Genomic DNA, 13736 nt, shown 5'->3' with positions numbered 1-13736 from the left:
ATCTGGGACCTCTTGGGGCGGGAACGGGTGGGGGTGGGGGGTGAAGCGGAACGAACCCTTTTGGGGCACCTCCTTGATATTAGGCATGTATTCGCGAGCCCAGTGCCAAGAGAAGAGGGTCGGGGGTGGTGCGGCGACACTGGGTCTTGACTTCCTGGAGACTTGGAGACGATGGGGACCCCAGGACCCTGGCAGAAAGCGGTTCTCACGGAGCCCTCCCACAGCATTTGGTTCCCTCTCGCCGGCCTGGGAGACCCCACTTTCCCACGGGCTCACACCCTTCTGTGGCTCCCCGCGCCCCCATAACAGAGGCCAACTGCTCTTCAGCACTTTTATTAAAAACCGGTAACGCGGATCGTGCTCAGGGTATCCCTAGGCCGCTCTAGCCCTGCAGGACTTGGTCAGTTCCTGTCGCTCACGTCTCAACCCTGAGGTGGAGCATTGGGGGTCAAGATTCTCGGGGCCCTAGACCCGCTGATCACTTGCCCACCGAGTCGAATATGATGCGGTTCTGCTCGGCGCGCTCCCTCTGGCTCTGCGTCCGCGCGAGTTCCAGCAGGGTCCGTAGCAGGTGGAAGGTGAGGTCAATGGACAGGGGAGGGTCGTCCCGTCGCGGCCGCTCGCCTGCCGTCCCGGATCCCCATCGGCCCTGCTCCGCCCGGCGGCGCGGGAAGCGCTCTGCCAGCAGCAAGAGGAGCGCGCGGGCCCCGCCGCCGTGGTTCCGTGTCCCAGGGCTCCAGCGCAGCCTCGGATCTCGGACCCCGGCGGCCGCCGCCTCCTCCTCCGGGCTCCACTGGCTGCTGCTCCCCGGGCGCAGCTGTGCCAGGAGCAGCAGCGCGGCCAGCAACGCCGCGCGTCCCGCCGTCTTCATGGTCCCGCCGGCCCTGGACACACAGGCGCAGCGCAGTGTGAGGTGCGCCTCGGGCAGTCTCAGGGGACGCCGCTCCCCTTCCCGAGCAAGTCCAGCGCCCCTGCCCGGCCCCTGCGACTGCAGTCCGGTGCCCACAGCCTTCCCACCAGCCCCAGCCGCTCCCAGTCCTGTGCCACCCTTTTCTCCCTCCCTGCCTCCCTCTTGGGGTGTCGCGTTGGGTGAGCTGAGAGCTGTCCTGGTGCTGAGGGAGTCTGGGCAGACGCGCAGAAGCCACTCACAGTTCGCAGGAGAGCAGAGCCTCTGCACCCTGCAGGATAGAGCTCCAGTCTCTGTCCCTCGGGGAGGGCTGAGGGCGCCTCGGGGAACACGGGGTCTGTCCCGGGACCTTCGCCAGCCTTATATAGCGCCAGAACAGCTCCGGCTGACGTCAGCGAGGAACATGCACTGATTGTAGAGCAATGACGGCCGCAACTCTGAGTCCGACCCTATGGCTGCGAGACCCCAGGAGCGCGCCAGAGGACACCAGACTTTGTGTCTCTGGAAATGACACCGGACTCAAGAGAAAGGGAAGCCTTCTTGGGCTTAAAGATTGCTCTGGGAGCCACGAGAGTCCTTCACTCACTTAGAACAGCCATCAGGGACTAGGGGGGGGGGCGGCAAGTCCCCAGACTAGTCCAGATCTCCAGCCTTCTCTGGAACAGGAAAGGGAGGCAGGACTGTGGTGCTGTCCATGGTGCTGGCTTTGTGCTCAGCCTCTGAAAGGGGCCAGGGACCTTGGGGAAAATGCTGTGCTGCTCAGATCCAGTCCCTTGCCCCAGCTATCTGTTCTATAAATGAAGGCAATCAGGATGGCACTGCTGGCATTCAGCTACCACCATGGTACCCTACCCAAGAGGCAGTTTGAGCTGCCAGGATTCTTGATCTTCTTCCAGCCCCAGGATCTAAATCCTAGGGCTGTTTGACTGACGCGCCAAAAACAGAGGGCCTCTCGAGTCGGGGTGCTTTCAGATAACAAAGGCTGGTCCATCTGCTTCTTGGTTTGCCTCAAAGCTGAAGTTTAGCCAAGTTAAATTTTCTCCTGGGAATCAAAGCAGCAATATTATTTTATCGCTGACCTCCAGGTTAAGATCACTGAGTAGGAAGTAAGAAAACTTGGTTTCTTAGTCTGTTTGAGCTGCTATAACAAAAATACCATAAGCTGGGTGGCTTATAAATGATAAGCATTTATTTCCTCACAGTTCTTGAGGCTGGGAAGTCCAAGATCACGGTGCCAGTAGGTTTACTGTCTGCTGAGGACCTGCTTCTTGCTGTCTCCTCAGGTGGCCTCTTTTGTAAGCATACAGATCCCACCAGGTCCCTACCCTCATGACCCAACCACTTCCCAAAGGTCTCACCTCTGATACCATCAACTTGGGCATTAGGTTTTCACCATATGAACTTGGGGAGATACAAACATTCAAACGATGATAGCACATGTTCGTCTTTCTACTCTGCTACTAACTCACACTGTGGACAGGTCACTTCACTTCTATGGACCTCAGTGTCCTCATCTGTAAAAGAAGATTGGGGTTTGGGGGTCTCCAGACTTCTTTCCAAACCCTGGAAAATGAGACTCCCCAGTCATTTTCTGCTGGGTCTTACTCATTGCCTCTGCAGCTTCCAGATTACCTACTTAGAAATATACTTACAGAGGCACCATATAAAGAGTTTGAGGGGATCTCCCGAAAATTGGAGCTGTACTGGGGCTGGGAAGGGTTAGGAAAACAGCTGTCTATGAAGAGTGGGAAAAAGTGGCATCTGCCAGGATGTGCGTATAATCTAAAGTTGACAAAATGATATGTTTCAACAAATATTTACGATGAATTTTTATGGTGGGTTTTAGCCATTTCAATAGGAGTCAGGTTACATTAAAGAGTGAAATGGGCCATTTCAGGGTGCTAACCCCATTAAGTTCTGACCAGCCACCGAACCCTGGGAAGATCAATGTGCCCACTTTGAGGAGGTGGTCCAACCCTTCCAGGGTCAAGGTGCATCACTACAAGGCGGAAGTGATGGGGTGAAGCCGACTTAGAGCCGATGTGCCTTCCAGGACAGGTAGGAGTTCCAGATAACAGCAACACACTGGACCACAGCCAACCTAAGGAACAAGGACGGTGCCATGAAGAAGAGAAGTATAAGGAGGAAGCCAAGGGGAGAGGAGGGAAAGGGCAGCAGACAAAGAGCGAATATCTCCAAGAGTGTCCAGATCTAGGTCTCCTTCCTTCAGCCCCATGGAGGGATGTGTGGCTCAGATGAGACGACAACCAGCTCAGGTGCTCGTGCTGGCCCAGAGCTCTGTCTCTTGGACAAGAGCCTCTAAGTTAACTGCCCCCAGCAGCCATCTTGCCGTGCATGGCTCCTTATCCATACTCCATCCAAGCTCCTTCTAAACACACGTTTGTCTTGTATAGCTGAGATCTCATCTTCCAAAAATGTGCTGCCTGCCATATAAAGCAGTACCTCCTTCTCTTTATTTTAAATATACTTCACTCTAGTTTCAAAGAGCATTTCCATGACTCTAAAGTTTGATTTGGTTCATAAGTCTGTATTCCTTTTAGTTATTCATGTCCATTCTGACCTTGTCTCCTCTGAAGAGTTTCATGATTTCCCCTGTTCCCAAAGCCCCCTCACCTCCAATAATTTTAACCACTCATCTTGTTTTCACTATATTTATTTTTACTGAGTTTTCAGCCACTACCCTGATTATTTAGGGTAAAACAATATTTTTCAGTGGGCTAACCTGACCATGTTCCTACTTGACTCTGGTCTACCTTTCTGCCTAACTTAGGCTGTAGTACTGTCCCTACAGTCAGGCCATCAAAGGTAGACAGCCCAGGTGGGATGGAGATGAGGGCTGTGGAGCAAGATCCTCCCTAGGAAGATGAGAGGTCAGCAGGCAGATGCTCTGGGACGTTCTAACATACGAGATTCTGAACAAAGTGCTCAGGAGTCTGAGGAGCTCTGACCAGGGCAGGGTGTTCTGGGTGGGGGCGGGGGGGGGTGTTCTAAGGTAGTTCAAGGTTAAAAATGAGGATCACTTTGTCTCCAACTGTTCGTAATATGCATCTTCCTTGAAGGGTGGGATGGGGATTTGCCATACCTGTAATGAAGAGGAACCAGGTAGAAGTTGGCCAACTGCACGGCAGGCCAGAGCTACGAGAGAGAGAAGGGAAAGGTTGGGGGGCTGCCTCCATCACCCAACGCCAGACTCACGGCCTTGCCTGGTCTGACTCCAGCTTCTTCAGACAGAAACACATGGCACTGGGTGAGTGCTTCCCTGATTATGGTGCCCACATGGGCATGAGGGAGTAATCCCGATGGAGGGATTTGTGTCAGGAGAACCCCTGATCCCTGGGCATTTCTGGACTCAAGAAAGCAGAAGAGGCAGCTGAGGTGCCAACTCTTACATAGTAGTTGGTGATGAGGGCATCAGGAAAGTCCTGAGGAGACAAGAGAAGGAACAAGTGAACACTGGCACTTCCGGGCACCTCAGACCTCCTGGTGCCAACTGCCAACTGGCATGAGTATCACACACAGATTTCTGCTCAGAGAAGACACCACTGCACCACAGCCTCCCAGCTCCTCTCCTCCAGAGCTGGGCTCTGCCTGCATCTCCACCCTGCCCTGCATCATTCCCCCAGGTCTGCCGGTCCACCAGCCAGAAAGCATCCCCACACCGGGCCAGCTCACCCGCTGGAGTTTGGCCCAGTTGTCCTGGGCTGACAGTCCATTGAGGGTCCCAACCAGTGGGAGGAAACAGCCCAGAAAACACGGGGCAAAGCCCCCCTAGGGAAGAGAAATTAAAGTGCTGTGAGCTCCTAAATCCTCGCCCTCCTGCAACACAGCTCACCCTTCCCAAATCCCTTTGCCTTCCGCTCACCTGATCCAGCAGCATCTTCTTTAGGGCATCCACCTTGGTGGTGCCAGGAATGAGCCGGTCCAAAACTCTGTACCAGCCTCCTACCACAGGGCCCTGAAAGGAACTCCCAGAGAGGTGAACAGGGATGTGGAGGGGACACCAGGATTTTACATCACAAAGCTGCGCCCTCAAGTATTAGAAACCAACCCCCAGGGGGAGCAGACACTCAGGGCTGGCTTAGATGTGAGAGGGTCCAATGGAAACCAAAGGATGACAAGGAACTGAGACCACTGTCCAATCCACCGGCAGCCCTGCTGTTGGCAAAACTTACCACAAAGCCACAGCCCAAGGAGGCCATTGTCAGGGTCCGGCCAGCTTGGTGTGCCCGCAGACCTCGCCTCTCCACCAGCTGCTGTGAGATCACGTCACCCAGGCCCATCAGAGACCCTGTGCGGGGTACACAGGTGTCATCAGGACACCTCCCAGGGACAAGCTGCCATCCCAAGGAGGGAGGTAAGTCTACTGAATGAATGAGGCTCTGGCACTCGGAGGCCAAGGGCTTCAATCTGGGGGAAATGGCCAGTCCCTTCCCACTGCTTCTAGGATGGTGACACCTCCCCAAGGATGGTGACACTTCACATGTGTCCTGTTAGAAACTGGGATGAGCAGCCTGGAGCAGGCCAGGGCCAAGAACTCTGCAGTGAGCAGTGAAGGGAAGTTAGCCTCAGAAACCGCAGGTAGAGGAAGGAGAATCCGAGGTGCTGAGGGCTGAGAAGCACTGACTGTTGGAACTGGAAAAGCCTTCCAGGTATTTTTGTGCAAACCCCTTATTCCAGAGGCTTGGAAATGAAGGCCTAGGAAGTGGCACATAGTAAGTGGCAGAGTCAAGAAGAACCAGGTGGCTTGATTTCCTAGATGGTATTCCTTCCAGAATGCTGTACTATGAACAGATCATGTGCAGAATGGTAAGGAATCCTGAGGATTTTTCTCCTCCACTGAAGGCAGGACCCTGGCCAATGTCCTTCATCTTGGTTTTGGGAGTTCTCTTTGTAGAGAATAGCAAGAATAACTCTAAAACTGAAGTACTCAAATGATCCCAGGCAGGGGATGACTGGCTGAGCTGCTAAGAGACCCTGCAAGGAAGGGTCTGGTCACCTCCCAGCACAGGCAGGTCGACCCAGACTTCCTATTCACAGGCTCAAACCGAGCTGCCAACAGGCATGAAGGCCATCTCTCCTCAGGTCTTTGCACCCGCTTGCCCTCCTCTCACTTGCACAGACACCCAGCTCCAAGCAGCCCTAGTTGGACGCCTACACCCAGAAACCAAGACAGAAATCATCACTGTTTACAGAGCCCCCCCATCGGTGATGGTGGGTGATGGTTTATAGCAAACACACACTTCTAGGGCCACTTGCGAGCAACCGTATGACCTCTAGCTTGCCCGTCCATCTCACTGAGTAATGAGAGCCCCCTCCAGCCCCGCAGCCACCACTTTCCCTGTGCCCTCAATTAGCCTTGGGCAAACACATCCTCATCCTTCAACCCCACTCCTTGGCCCGGAGCTGGTGCTGACGTCTGTGCTGGCTGCATACTCACTGCTCCCCACCCCACGCACCCCCGGAACAGCCCTGCCCATGTAGCCTTGTCAGAGGCAGCTGAGTAAGGCTGAGAGCAGGGGCACCCACTGTGACCGAGGCTGCTGGCCTCAGCTGCTGGGACCCCAAGCATACCCATCAAGGCAGCCCTGCCTCTCCTCTCCCTGAAACTCCCGAAGTGGTAGAGGCTCTTCCCAAAACATGGCTAGCAGGGACAGAATCCTAGATGTGTTTGTTCTCTTATTCCTCACCACATCAAGCCTGGCAGGGACTCAGAAAATAGCCAAGGAGAAATGTCAAATGGACCACCCCAGACAACAGGACTGCCCTGGGAAGGACATGGAGAATGCTAAGTCTGGCCTGAAGGGTGCACACCAGCTCAAGGTGTGAGAAGCACTGGGGCTGAAGGTTTCTTCCCCTCCATGCAGTTAGCACTTAGCTCCCTGTCCCCTCTAACAACTTGGGGTCACCAGCTGAACACTAAGGGAGAGGAGGGAGCTGCTATGGCCACGTGACCCTGAAAAGGCCCAGGGAGGGTGGAACAGGAATAAAGTCGCTGCTTAAATAAAAGGACTAAAAGTTTGACATTCTACTCTGGCAAGATGTTTACAGTATACAAAGGACTCTCACACATTTAATCTTCACAAACGGTCTGGAAGATAGAGGTTACCTCTCCACTGAATGTCTTTGAGAGATGAGGCGACTTAGTAAGGAAGGGAGCTGGGGCCTGAACACAGGCCTCCTCTCAAGGGGAAATGGGAGGCCAGGAATTCCCAGCAGAGGCAGAGACCTGGGCTCAGATGCCAGTGGGCACAGAGAGGCTCCTGTGGCTTCGACTCACAGAAGCTTCCTGCCCAAACAAGGGCCCAAAGGCCCGCATATCAGACATTTCCTGGATTAACACACTTCCTGTCTGCTACTCCCCAGAATGTGATCACCTCCGCTTCTTGTCACCCTGTGGGGAGGGAAAGCAGCAATACCCTTGGGAAGGGAAGAGTCGCAAAGAGACATCCGTTTTCACTCTTTGTGGCTTACCACAGTCACACAACACGTTAAAGGCACAGCAGGAGTGAAAACCAAAGTCCCTGACTTGCAGCCAGGTCCCGGAAGCCTGCAGCCTTGGAGAGAAGTGGATTCCAGGCCCCCAAACCATGACCTGAGATATTACCAAGTGAAAGGGCAGCAGCAGGAGTGAGGTGGTATAGAGCCTGTAGCCCTGTCTGTTCAGTCCATTTCAGACAGAACCATGCCCAGCTCCTTCTCTGCCTACAGATCATCAGGCCCCCTGGGCCAACAGCAGCTCTAGCACAATCTAAGGCTCTGGTCTAAGCCTGCATTTCTGGTCCAAGTGATCGTGTGAGCAGGAAGGGCTGGCATTTCAGATTCCTCATCCCACCTTCCCCAACCCCAAACCCAAACAGACCCAAACCACCCTAGGCTCAGGGAGTCCTCTTGGACCCATTTGGTTGGTCTGGACCCTCCAGTGCTCTGGCTTCCCTTTCCTTGGATTTGTTTCAGGGGTATTGGAAATGGAGGCCTGCAGAGACATAATGCCTGAGCCCCGATGGGGCAGGACAAGGGGCTGCCGGGCAGTGATGCCCCAGTGCCAGGCTGGGCGCAGAGCCCAGCAGGCAGACGCTGGCGCGGCTGTGACATCATGCCCCTGGGTAGGTGCCAGTTCTCATGCCGTCACTCACCACCAGATTCAGCAGGGTGAGGGGGTAGGGGTTGGGAGAGCCTGCCTCTGAGCACAGATCTATCTGGGACCACTCTCTGCCAGGGAGTGGAAAAGCCCCAACTTCCCATGCCCACTTCCTAGGCACAGGTGGGGGTAAATTATCTACTTCCCCTGTTTTGTTCCTTTCCTGGCTTTTGTGTGTAGAATCTTAGATGCAGGAAACTAAAGTATGAATGGAAAATGAAGAAACCGAGGGGCAGGAAGTTGGAATGAGGAGCAGGAAGCTGTCCTTGACTATGAGAGGCCTGGGTTGGCAGGTGGAGCTGCTGGCAGGGGGCCCGAGGGCCGTCTCACTTCTCTCCAGGAGTCTCCAACAATTAAATAGCTGCCTGGGGTAGGGGCTTGGTCTGGCAGAGCCCCGAGGGAGCTGAAGCCCAGCAGCGAGAGGCCTGAGCCCTTCTCACTGCTAGAAAATAAGATAACATGGAGAGTTCCACAGCTTCTCAGGTACCTAAGCCCAGACCAAGCAGGGTTAGTGCCCTGGGGGCGCCCTGCTTCTAATGGCAGCTCTACCACTGCCCACAAACCTAAACGCATGTCACTCCTCTCTCATGCCTCAGTTTCTTTCTTGGTTTCAGGGGCCGGGCTGAATGGTCTCTAATGTCCGCTGAGCTCGCACATTCAGACTCCAGGGAAACCAGTGTCTGCAGAAGCTTCCATAGCAGCACTAGAGTGGCCTGAGATGGATGGAGCGGGGCCCTGGGCCCACTGGAGGCTGGAAGGGCCCTCAAAAAAGGAGGGGAGAAGGCTGATTCAGACTCTGCCCTGGCTGCCCTGTTCCTGACTCTGACTTGGCCCATACTGGGTGTATCAGACACTTCTTTTGAACCAACTCAGATCTTTTTGATTCAATCATCTGTTTCAGTCACCACTGCAGTTCACCTGATGGGTCCTTGTCCTGAGACAAGGGGCTCACATCTGAGACAAGCCCCATACTTCGGGCAGAGCTACTGCTGGGGATCATCATGCCTGGGCAGTGTGGTAGAGCACAGAACACGGGCATCCATACTCCATGTGGCAAACCTCTGGCCAATGCAGGATGGAGCTGGTGGGTAAAGGTTTCTCCTTGTTTCCAGAAAAGACTATTCATCCACAGACCCTAAGAGGCATTTCAAAAGAGCCTCTCAGTCAGTTTTAAGGGGGTGAGTAGCCATGGGCCCTAAGCAATGTCCATTTGATAAAGCATCCTTATATTGACTGTCCCTTTTTCCCTTCTCCTCCCATGGGATTATTTCCTACCAAACTACCTGCCCTGAAGCTGCAGACTCTACTTTCTGGAGAACCAAGGTAGATGGCTATCCAAGTCCAACTTTATGGCAAGTGGAACAAACCCAACCCAAACACCACTACAAAAAGAAGAGCTTGTTGTGCTTGGCTTGCCAACACTCATATATAAAGGCCCAACTCCTGGAACCTTTTAAGTTTCTTGAACACCTTTTGATTTCTAAAGCCTTTTCACAGAGATAATCCCTACACTGACTTTGTGAGGTCATATAACTTAATTCAAATTCTAAATGAGGAAACGAAGGCTCAGAGAGGTTTATCATCTTGTCTTGATTCACAAAGCTAAGAGTTATGGCTCGGAGATTCAAATCTTGGTCTTTGAGCTCCAAGTCTGAAATCTCTATTCTGTTTTCCAGTGTGATGAGCTATCCCAAGGGACCTTAGGAACTACTGTGTTGGGATCTAAAAACAGCTCAGTGAGCTAAATCCACCTCCCCCTTTATTTGCAGTTTGATTTGAATACACTGAGCTGCAGCGAAGGAAGATTCTGAAAGGTTTGGGAAAGTCTGAGAAAAGTGTTAACTAGAGGTTGCTTCAGGTTGAGATGTTGGTACAGCCTCAGGAAGATTGGGAGTGTGGAGCCCCAGGGCTCCAGCACCAACCACCAGTTCCCCCAGCTCAGCCACATAGCTGCACTTGGACCTCTTGGAGCTCTAGCTCCTACCTTGATCCACTGCAGATCCCTTGGGGAGGGAAACACAAGGACGGTCCTTCCCCTCCCTATTCCTGATGGCCACGAGGGAGAGAGGGAGAACCTTCCTTCCAGCAGTTAGGGTCCCCAAGGGAATCTGAGGCTGGGCAAAGGGCCCAGCGTGTCAGTTCCCATCACAGCCACCCAGTCCAGCATGAGTCACCGCATGCGCAGCCAGGTGAGTCATGCCGGCTGACGGACACTCCGAGGACAGGATGGAGGGTAGCTGGGCACAGGAGGCTGGAGAGGGGCCCAGGGAGGGGCAAGACTCCTTGGCCAGTCACTCAATGAAGCTTCTAGTGCTGACATGGGGCTATTCCAGTAGAAGGATTACTGTTGTACTCTGGCTTTCAGTAGGCCTCCCATCCCTCACCACTTTTAACAATCTTCCTCTCAGAAGCCCACAGTCCTCATTAGAATCTTGTTCTCTTCCTCTAAACACAGGCAAGACCTCACCATAGCCTTGTGACCCTTGCACTGCCCCGACAGTCACAGGCCTTCCAATCCCTCTCACTATAAAACAAAGCTTTATGACATCTCCTCTCATGGCAGCTAATCTGCAAAATAAAGATGATAACAAACACAGGTAAATCACTGGGTTACCTTTGTGAGGTCGCTACTCAATCACTGGATTTAGAGCAATAATAAATCCTCGATTAGTATATTGTTTGAGGATACATCCATAGACAGTAAAACTATAAGACAAGCAAAAGAACGATATTAAACAAAATTCAGGAAAAGTAATTATCTCTTGGGTGTATGAATTAAGGACAGGCATTCAAGGGGTCTCAAAACTGGGTACAGATTCAGGAGTTTTCAGTTTAGTTTTATTTAAATGTTACACACATATATCTTCATCATTCTTTTGTGTGTTAAGATATATTTTCCAATAAGAACAATACTAACAAAAATAAACTGGGGTAAGAGTCTGATTCCAGCATTTATTAGGTGTGGGATCTAACATGGACTTAAGTAATCTTAACACACTGACTTTATGTGTGTTGAAAGTGCTTTGCACACTGTGAATTGTTAAAGGAGCCTTTGTTACTGTTCGTTTTCTAAGTTAAGGGCTCCTGGGGCCAATGCCTTTGTCCTAAAGGGATGACCCTTCAGGTTTGTGAGGGCTTTCAGATCCTATGTTATAGCGAGGTCACCTATGCCTACTCCTTTCCTTATAAACAGCCTTGGGGACCCTCCCTCCAAAACAGACTGGGGTGAGAGCCAATCTTTCAAGGACGTTGAATAGAAGCAAGAAATGAGGGGAGGGAGTGTGTGCAGCAAGCTTCTGCCTCCCAAATCAGCCTGCTCTGGTATTACCTAGGTCCCACAGGACACTCACCAGCTGTCAGGACCTGTACCTTCCACGGGTGAGCAGTCAGAGCCCGCTGGTAGGCCCGCCAAAGTGCCATTTCCTGCCAAGCCGAGAGGAGAGGGAGGTCACTCCCACTGCCCCTCCTCACAGTTAAAGAGACTTTTGTTTCTCCCTTGTGCCCACTCCTTCTCCTTCCCGCTCTAAAGGGGCAGAGGCTTCCTGGACAGCTTCCTGTCACAGGGGTCGCCTTTGACAATCGGCCAAGAGAAGAATCCCGGGGGCTGCCACCCTCCACCCCACCCCCATCCCTGGAGCAGAGCTATCTGTGGTCTCCGTCCGGACCACACAGGACACGTCTGCTCGGACTTTCACCCAGAGCCTTGTGGGTCCTCAGATTCAGACTTTTAGTTGGCACCAGCCCGCATCCTTCCAGAGCCTCGGCACCAGCCCGCATCCTTCCAGAGCCCAACTCCACGCCGGAAATAAACTCCCTGACTCCCTAAACCTGCAACGGTCCCACGCACCATGGGCGCTCGCGGGACACGTCTCTTTAAACCTGTGACCGAGGATCTGCAGCTACTCACCTGGGCGCGAGCGCGGCCTCTCCCACGTGACCTGAGTGCGCGGAGGGACTTCCGCCCCAAGTCCCGCCCTGTCCGCTCGGCTGACTGTTAGGCTTTCCCTGCGTCCAGGGCCAGAACAGGAGTGGACCCAGCCTCTGAAACCGCAGAAAGGGGTTCCTTCTGGTTCTGCGCCAGGTCTCGTTGCTGAGCCCGCTAGCCCACCAGGGTCCCTCTACCTCCTTCTGCCCCTTCTCTCCTCGGTGTCAGGGCCTCTTAACTTGAATTGACCCTCACCTTTCCCGTGTCCTGGAACTGGCCAAGGTTCAGACGTAGTTCTAGGTCTCAGGAATCAAGAGTTTGGAAACTTGCTAGCCGTAATTATATGTGCGTGTTACTTTTTGAAAAATGTAAGTTCTTCACTAGCCTCAACTGTGAGCTCCTGAATGGGTGGAACTGGGTCTTGTTTCGGGTTTGTCGTCCTCCTAGCCGACTAGTTCAATGTTTTGTCCACAATAGCCTTTAGAACGGAGAGGGCAATGGCAACCCACGCCAGTACTCTTGCCTGAAAAATCCCATGAACCGAGGAGCCTGGTAGGCTGCAGCCCATGGGGTCGCGAAGAGTCGGACACGACTGAGCTACTTCACTTTCACTTTTCACTTTCATGCATTGGAGAAGGAAATGGCAACCCACTCCAGTGTTGTTGCCTGGAGAATCCCAGGGACGGCGGAGCCTGGTGGGCTGCCGTCTATGGGGTCGCACAGAATCGGACATGACTGAAGCGACTTAGCAGCAGCAGCAGCCTTTAGAAATGCTGCGTAAAGAGGACTCTTCCAGAACGTCAGGTTTAGGCGCTGGTTTCATAACTAAGCGGGCTTGCAGCCTTGGTCATCTCTAGACTTGAAGTTCCTCATCTGTGAAATGGTTTTCACACTGGGCTCCTCAGTTCAGTTCAGTTCAGTCGCTCAGTGGTGTCCGACTCTTTCCGACTCCATGGACTGCAGTACACCAGGCCTCCCTGTCCATCCACCAACTCCCAGAGTTTACTCAAACTTATGTCCATTGAGTTGGTGATGCTATCCAACCATCTCATCCTCTGTCAATCCGTTCTCCCACCTTCAATCTTTCCCTGCATCAGGGTCTTTTCAAATGAATCAGCTCTTCGCATCAGGTGGCCAAAGTATTGGAGTTTCAGCTTCAGCATCAGTCCTTCCAATGAATATTCAGGACTGGTTTCCTTTAGGATGGACTGCTTGGATCTCCTTGCAATACATGGGCTCCTCAGTTTTAGGGATTTATAGATGTTTGGGGAGAGGGTTATCACAAGCTGTTCTTCATCTCAACTTTTAAAAATATGTATATATTTCTAAGGGCTTTCCTGATAGTTCAGTTGGTAAAGAATCTGTCTGCAATGCAGGAGACCCCAGTTCGATTCCTGAGTTGGGAAGATCCGCTGGAGAAGGGATAGGCTACCCACTCCAGTATTCTTGGGCTTCCCTTGTGGCTCAGCTGGTAAAAGAATCTGCCTGCAATGCAGGAGAACTGACTGGGTCTAATCCCTGGGTTGGGAAGATCCCCTGGAGAAGGGAAAGGCTACCCACATAAAAATATGTATATATTTCTAGAAAAACCCACATTTAAATAAGGAGGCCCACAACTACAAGTGTTTGGAAACCAATAGATTAGGTGATTTCCTAATCCATTTCCAGCTCTAACATTTGTAACAGTTTGTGAATATACTGCAACATTCTTTCTAGGGTAGTGGAAACTTTTGCAAGATCCCTGG

At 52.7% G+C, this 13736-nt stretch overlaps 2 protein-coding genes across 12 annotated transcripts; both read right to left on the bottom strand.

Annotated features, from left to right (window-relative positions):
- Positions 1-15: 15 nt before the first annotated feature.
- Positions 16-2611, bottom strand: UCN (urocortin). Of its 2 annotated transcripts, XM_061433017.1 has the most exons (2): positions 1150-2611; positions 16-884 (listed from the first exon to the last, which is right to left on the bottom strand). In XM_061433017.1, the coding sequence occupies exon 2, from the start codon at positions 869-871 to the stop codon at positions 479-481; it is 393 nt and encodes a 130-aa protein (XP_061289001.1). In that variant the 5' UTR covers positions 872-884; positions 1150-2611; the 3' UTR covers positions 16-478. The 2 variants fall into 2 exon arrangements, with proteins under 2 accessions (XP_061289001.1, XP_061289003.1); XM_061433019.1 differs by having other exon boundaries at positions 16-1263.
- Positions 2612-2707: 96 nt separating this feature from the next.
- Positions 2708-12050, bottom strand: MPV17 (mitochondrial inner membrane protein MPV17). 10 transcript variants are annotated; one of them, XM_061433011.1, is made up of 8 exons: positions 11974-12050; positions 11417-11489; positions 5101-5216; positions 4791-4883; positions 4601-4696; positions 4318-4350; positions 4011-4063; positions 2708-3008 (listed from the first exon to the last, which is right to left on the bottom strand). In XM_061433011.1, exons 2-8 carry the CDS (start codon positions 11484-11486, stop codon positions 2939-2941), a joined length of 531 nt encoding a protein of 176 aa, XP_061288995.1. In that variant the 5' UTR covers positions 11487-11489; positions 11974-12050; the 3' UTR covers positions 2708-2938. The 10 variants fall into 10 exon arrangements, 9 of the variants coding, with proteins under 9 accessions (XP_061288995.1, XP_061288994.1, XP_061289000.1 ...); XM_061433010.1 differs by having other exon boundaries at positions 11914-12006; XM_061433016.1 differs by lacking the exon at positions 4318-4350 and adding an exon at positions 10681-10772 and having other exon boundaries at positions 4791-4893; positions 11974-11989.
- Between the last annotated feature and the right edge of the window lie 1686 nt (positions 12051-13736).

The sequence above is a fragment of the Bos javanicus genome, chromosome 11, assembly GCF_032452875.1.
Source record: "Bos javanicus breed banteng chromosome 11, ARS-OSU_banteng_1.0, whole genome shotgun sequence".
NCBI classification, from domain to species: domain Eukaryota; kingdom Metazoa; phylum Chordata; class Mammalia; order Artiodactyla; family Bovidae; genus Bos; species Bos javanicus.
Note: the sequence above shows the minus strand (reverse complement) of the source record. Positions and strands in the feature narration are given on the sequence as shown.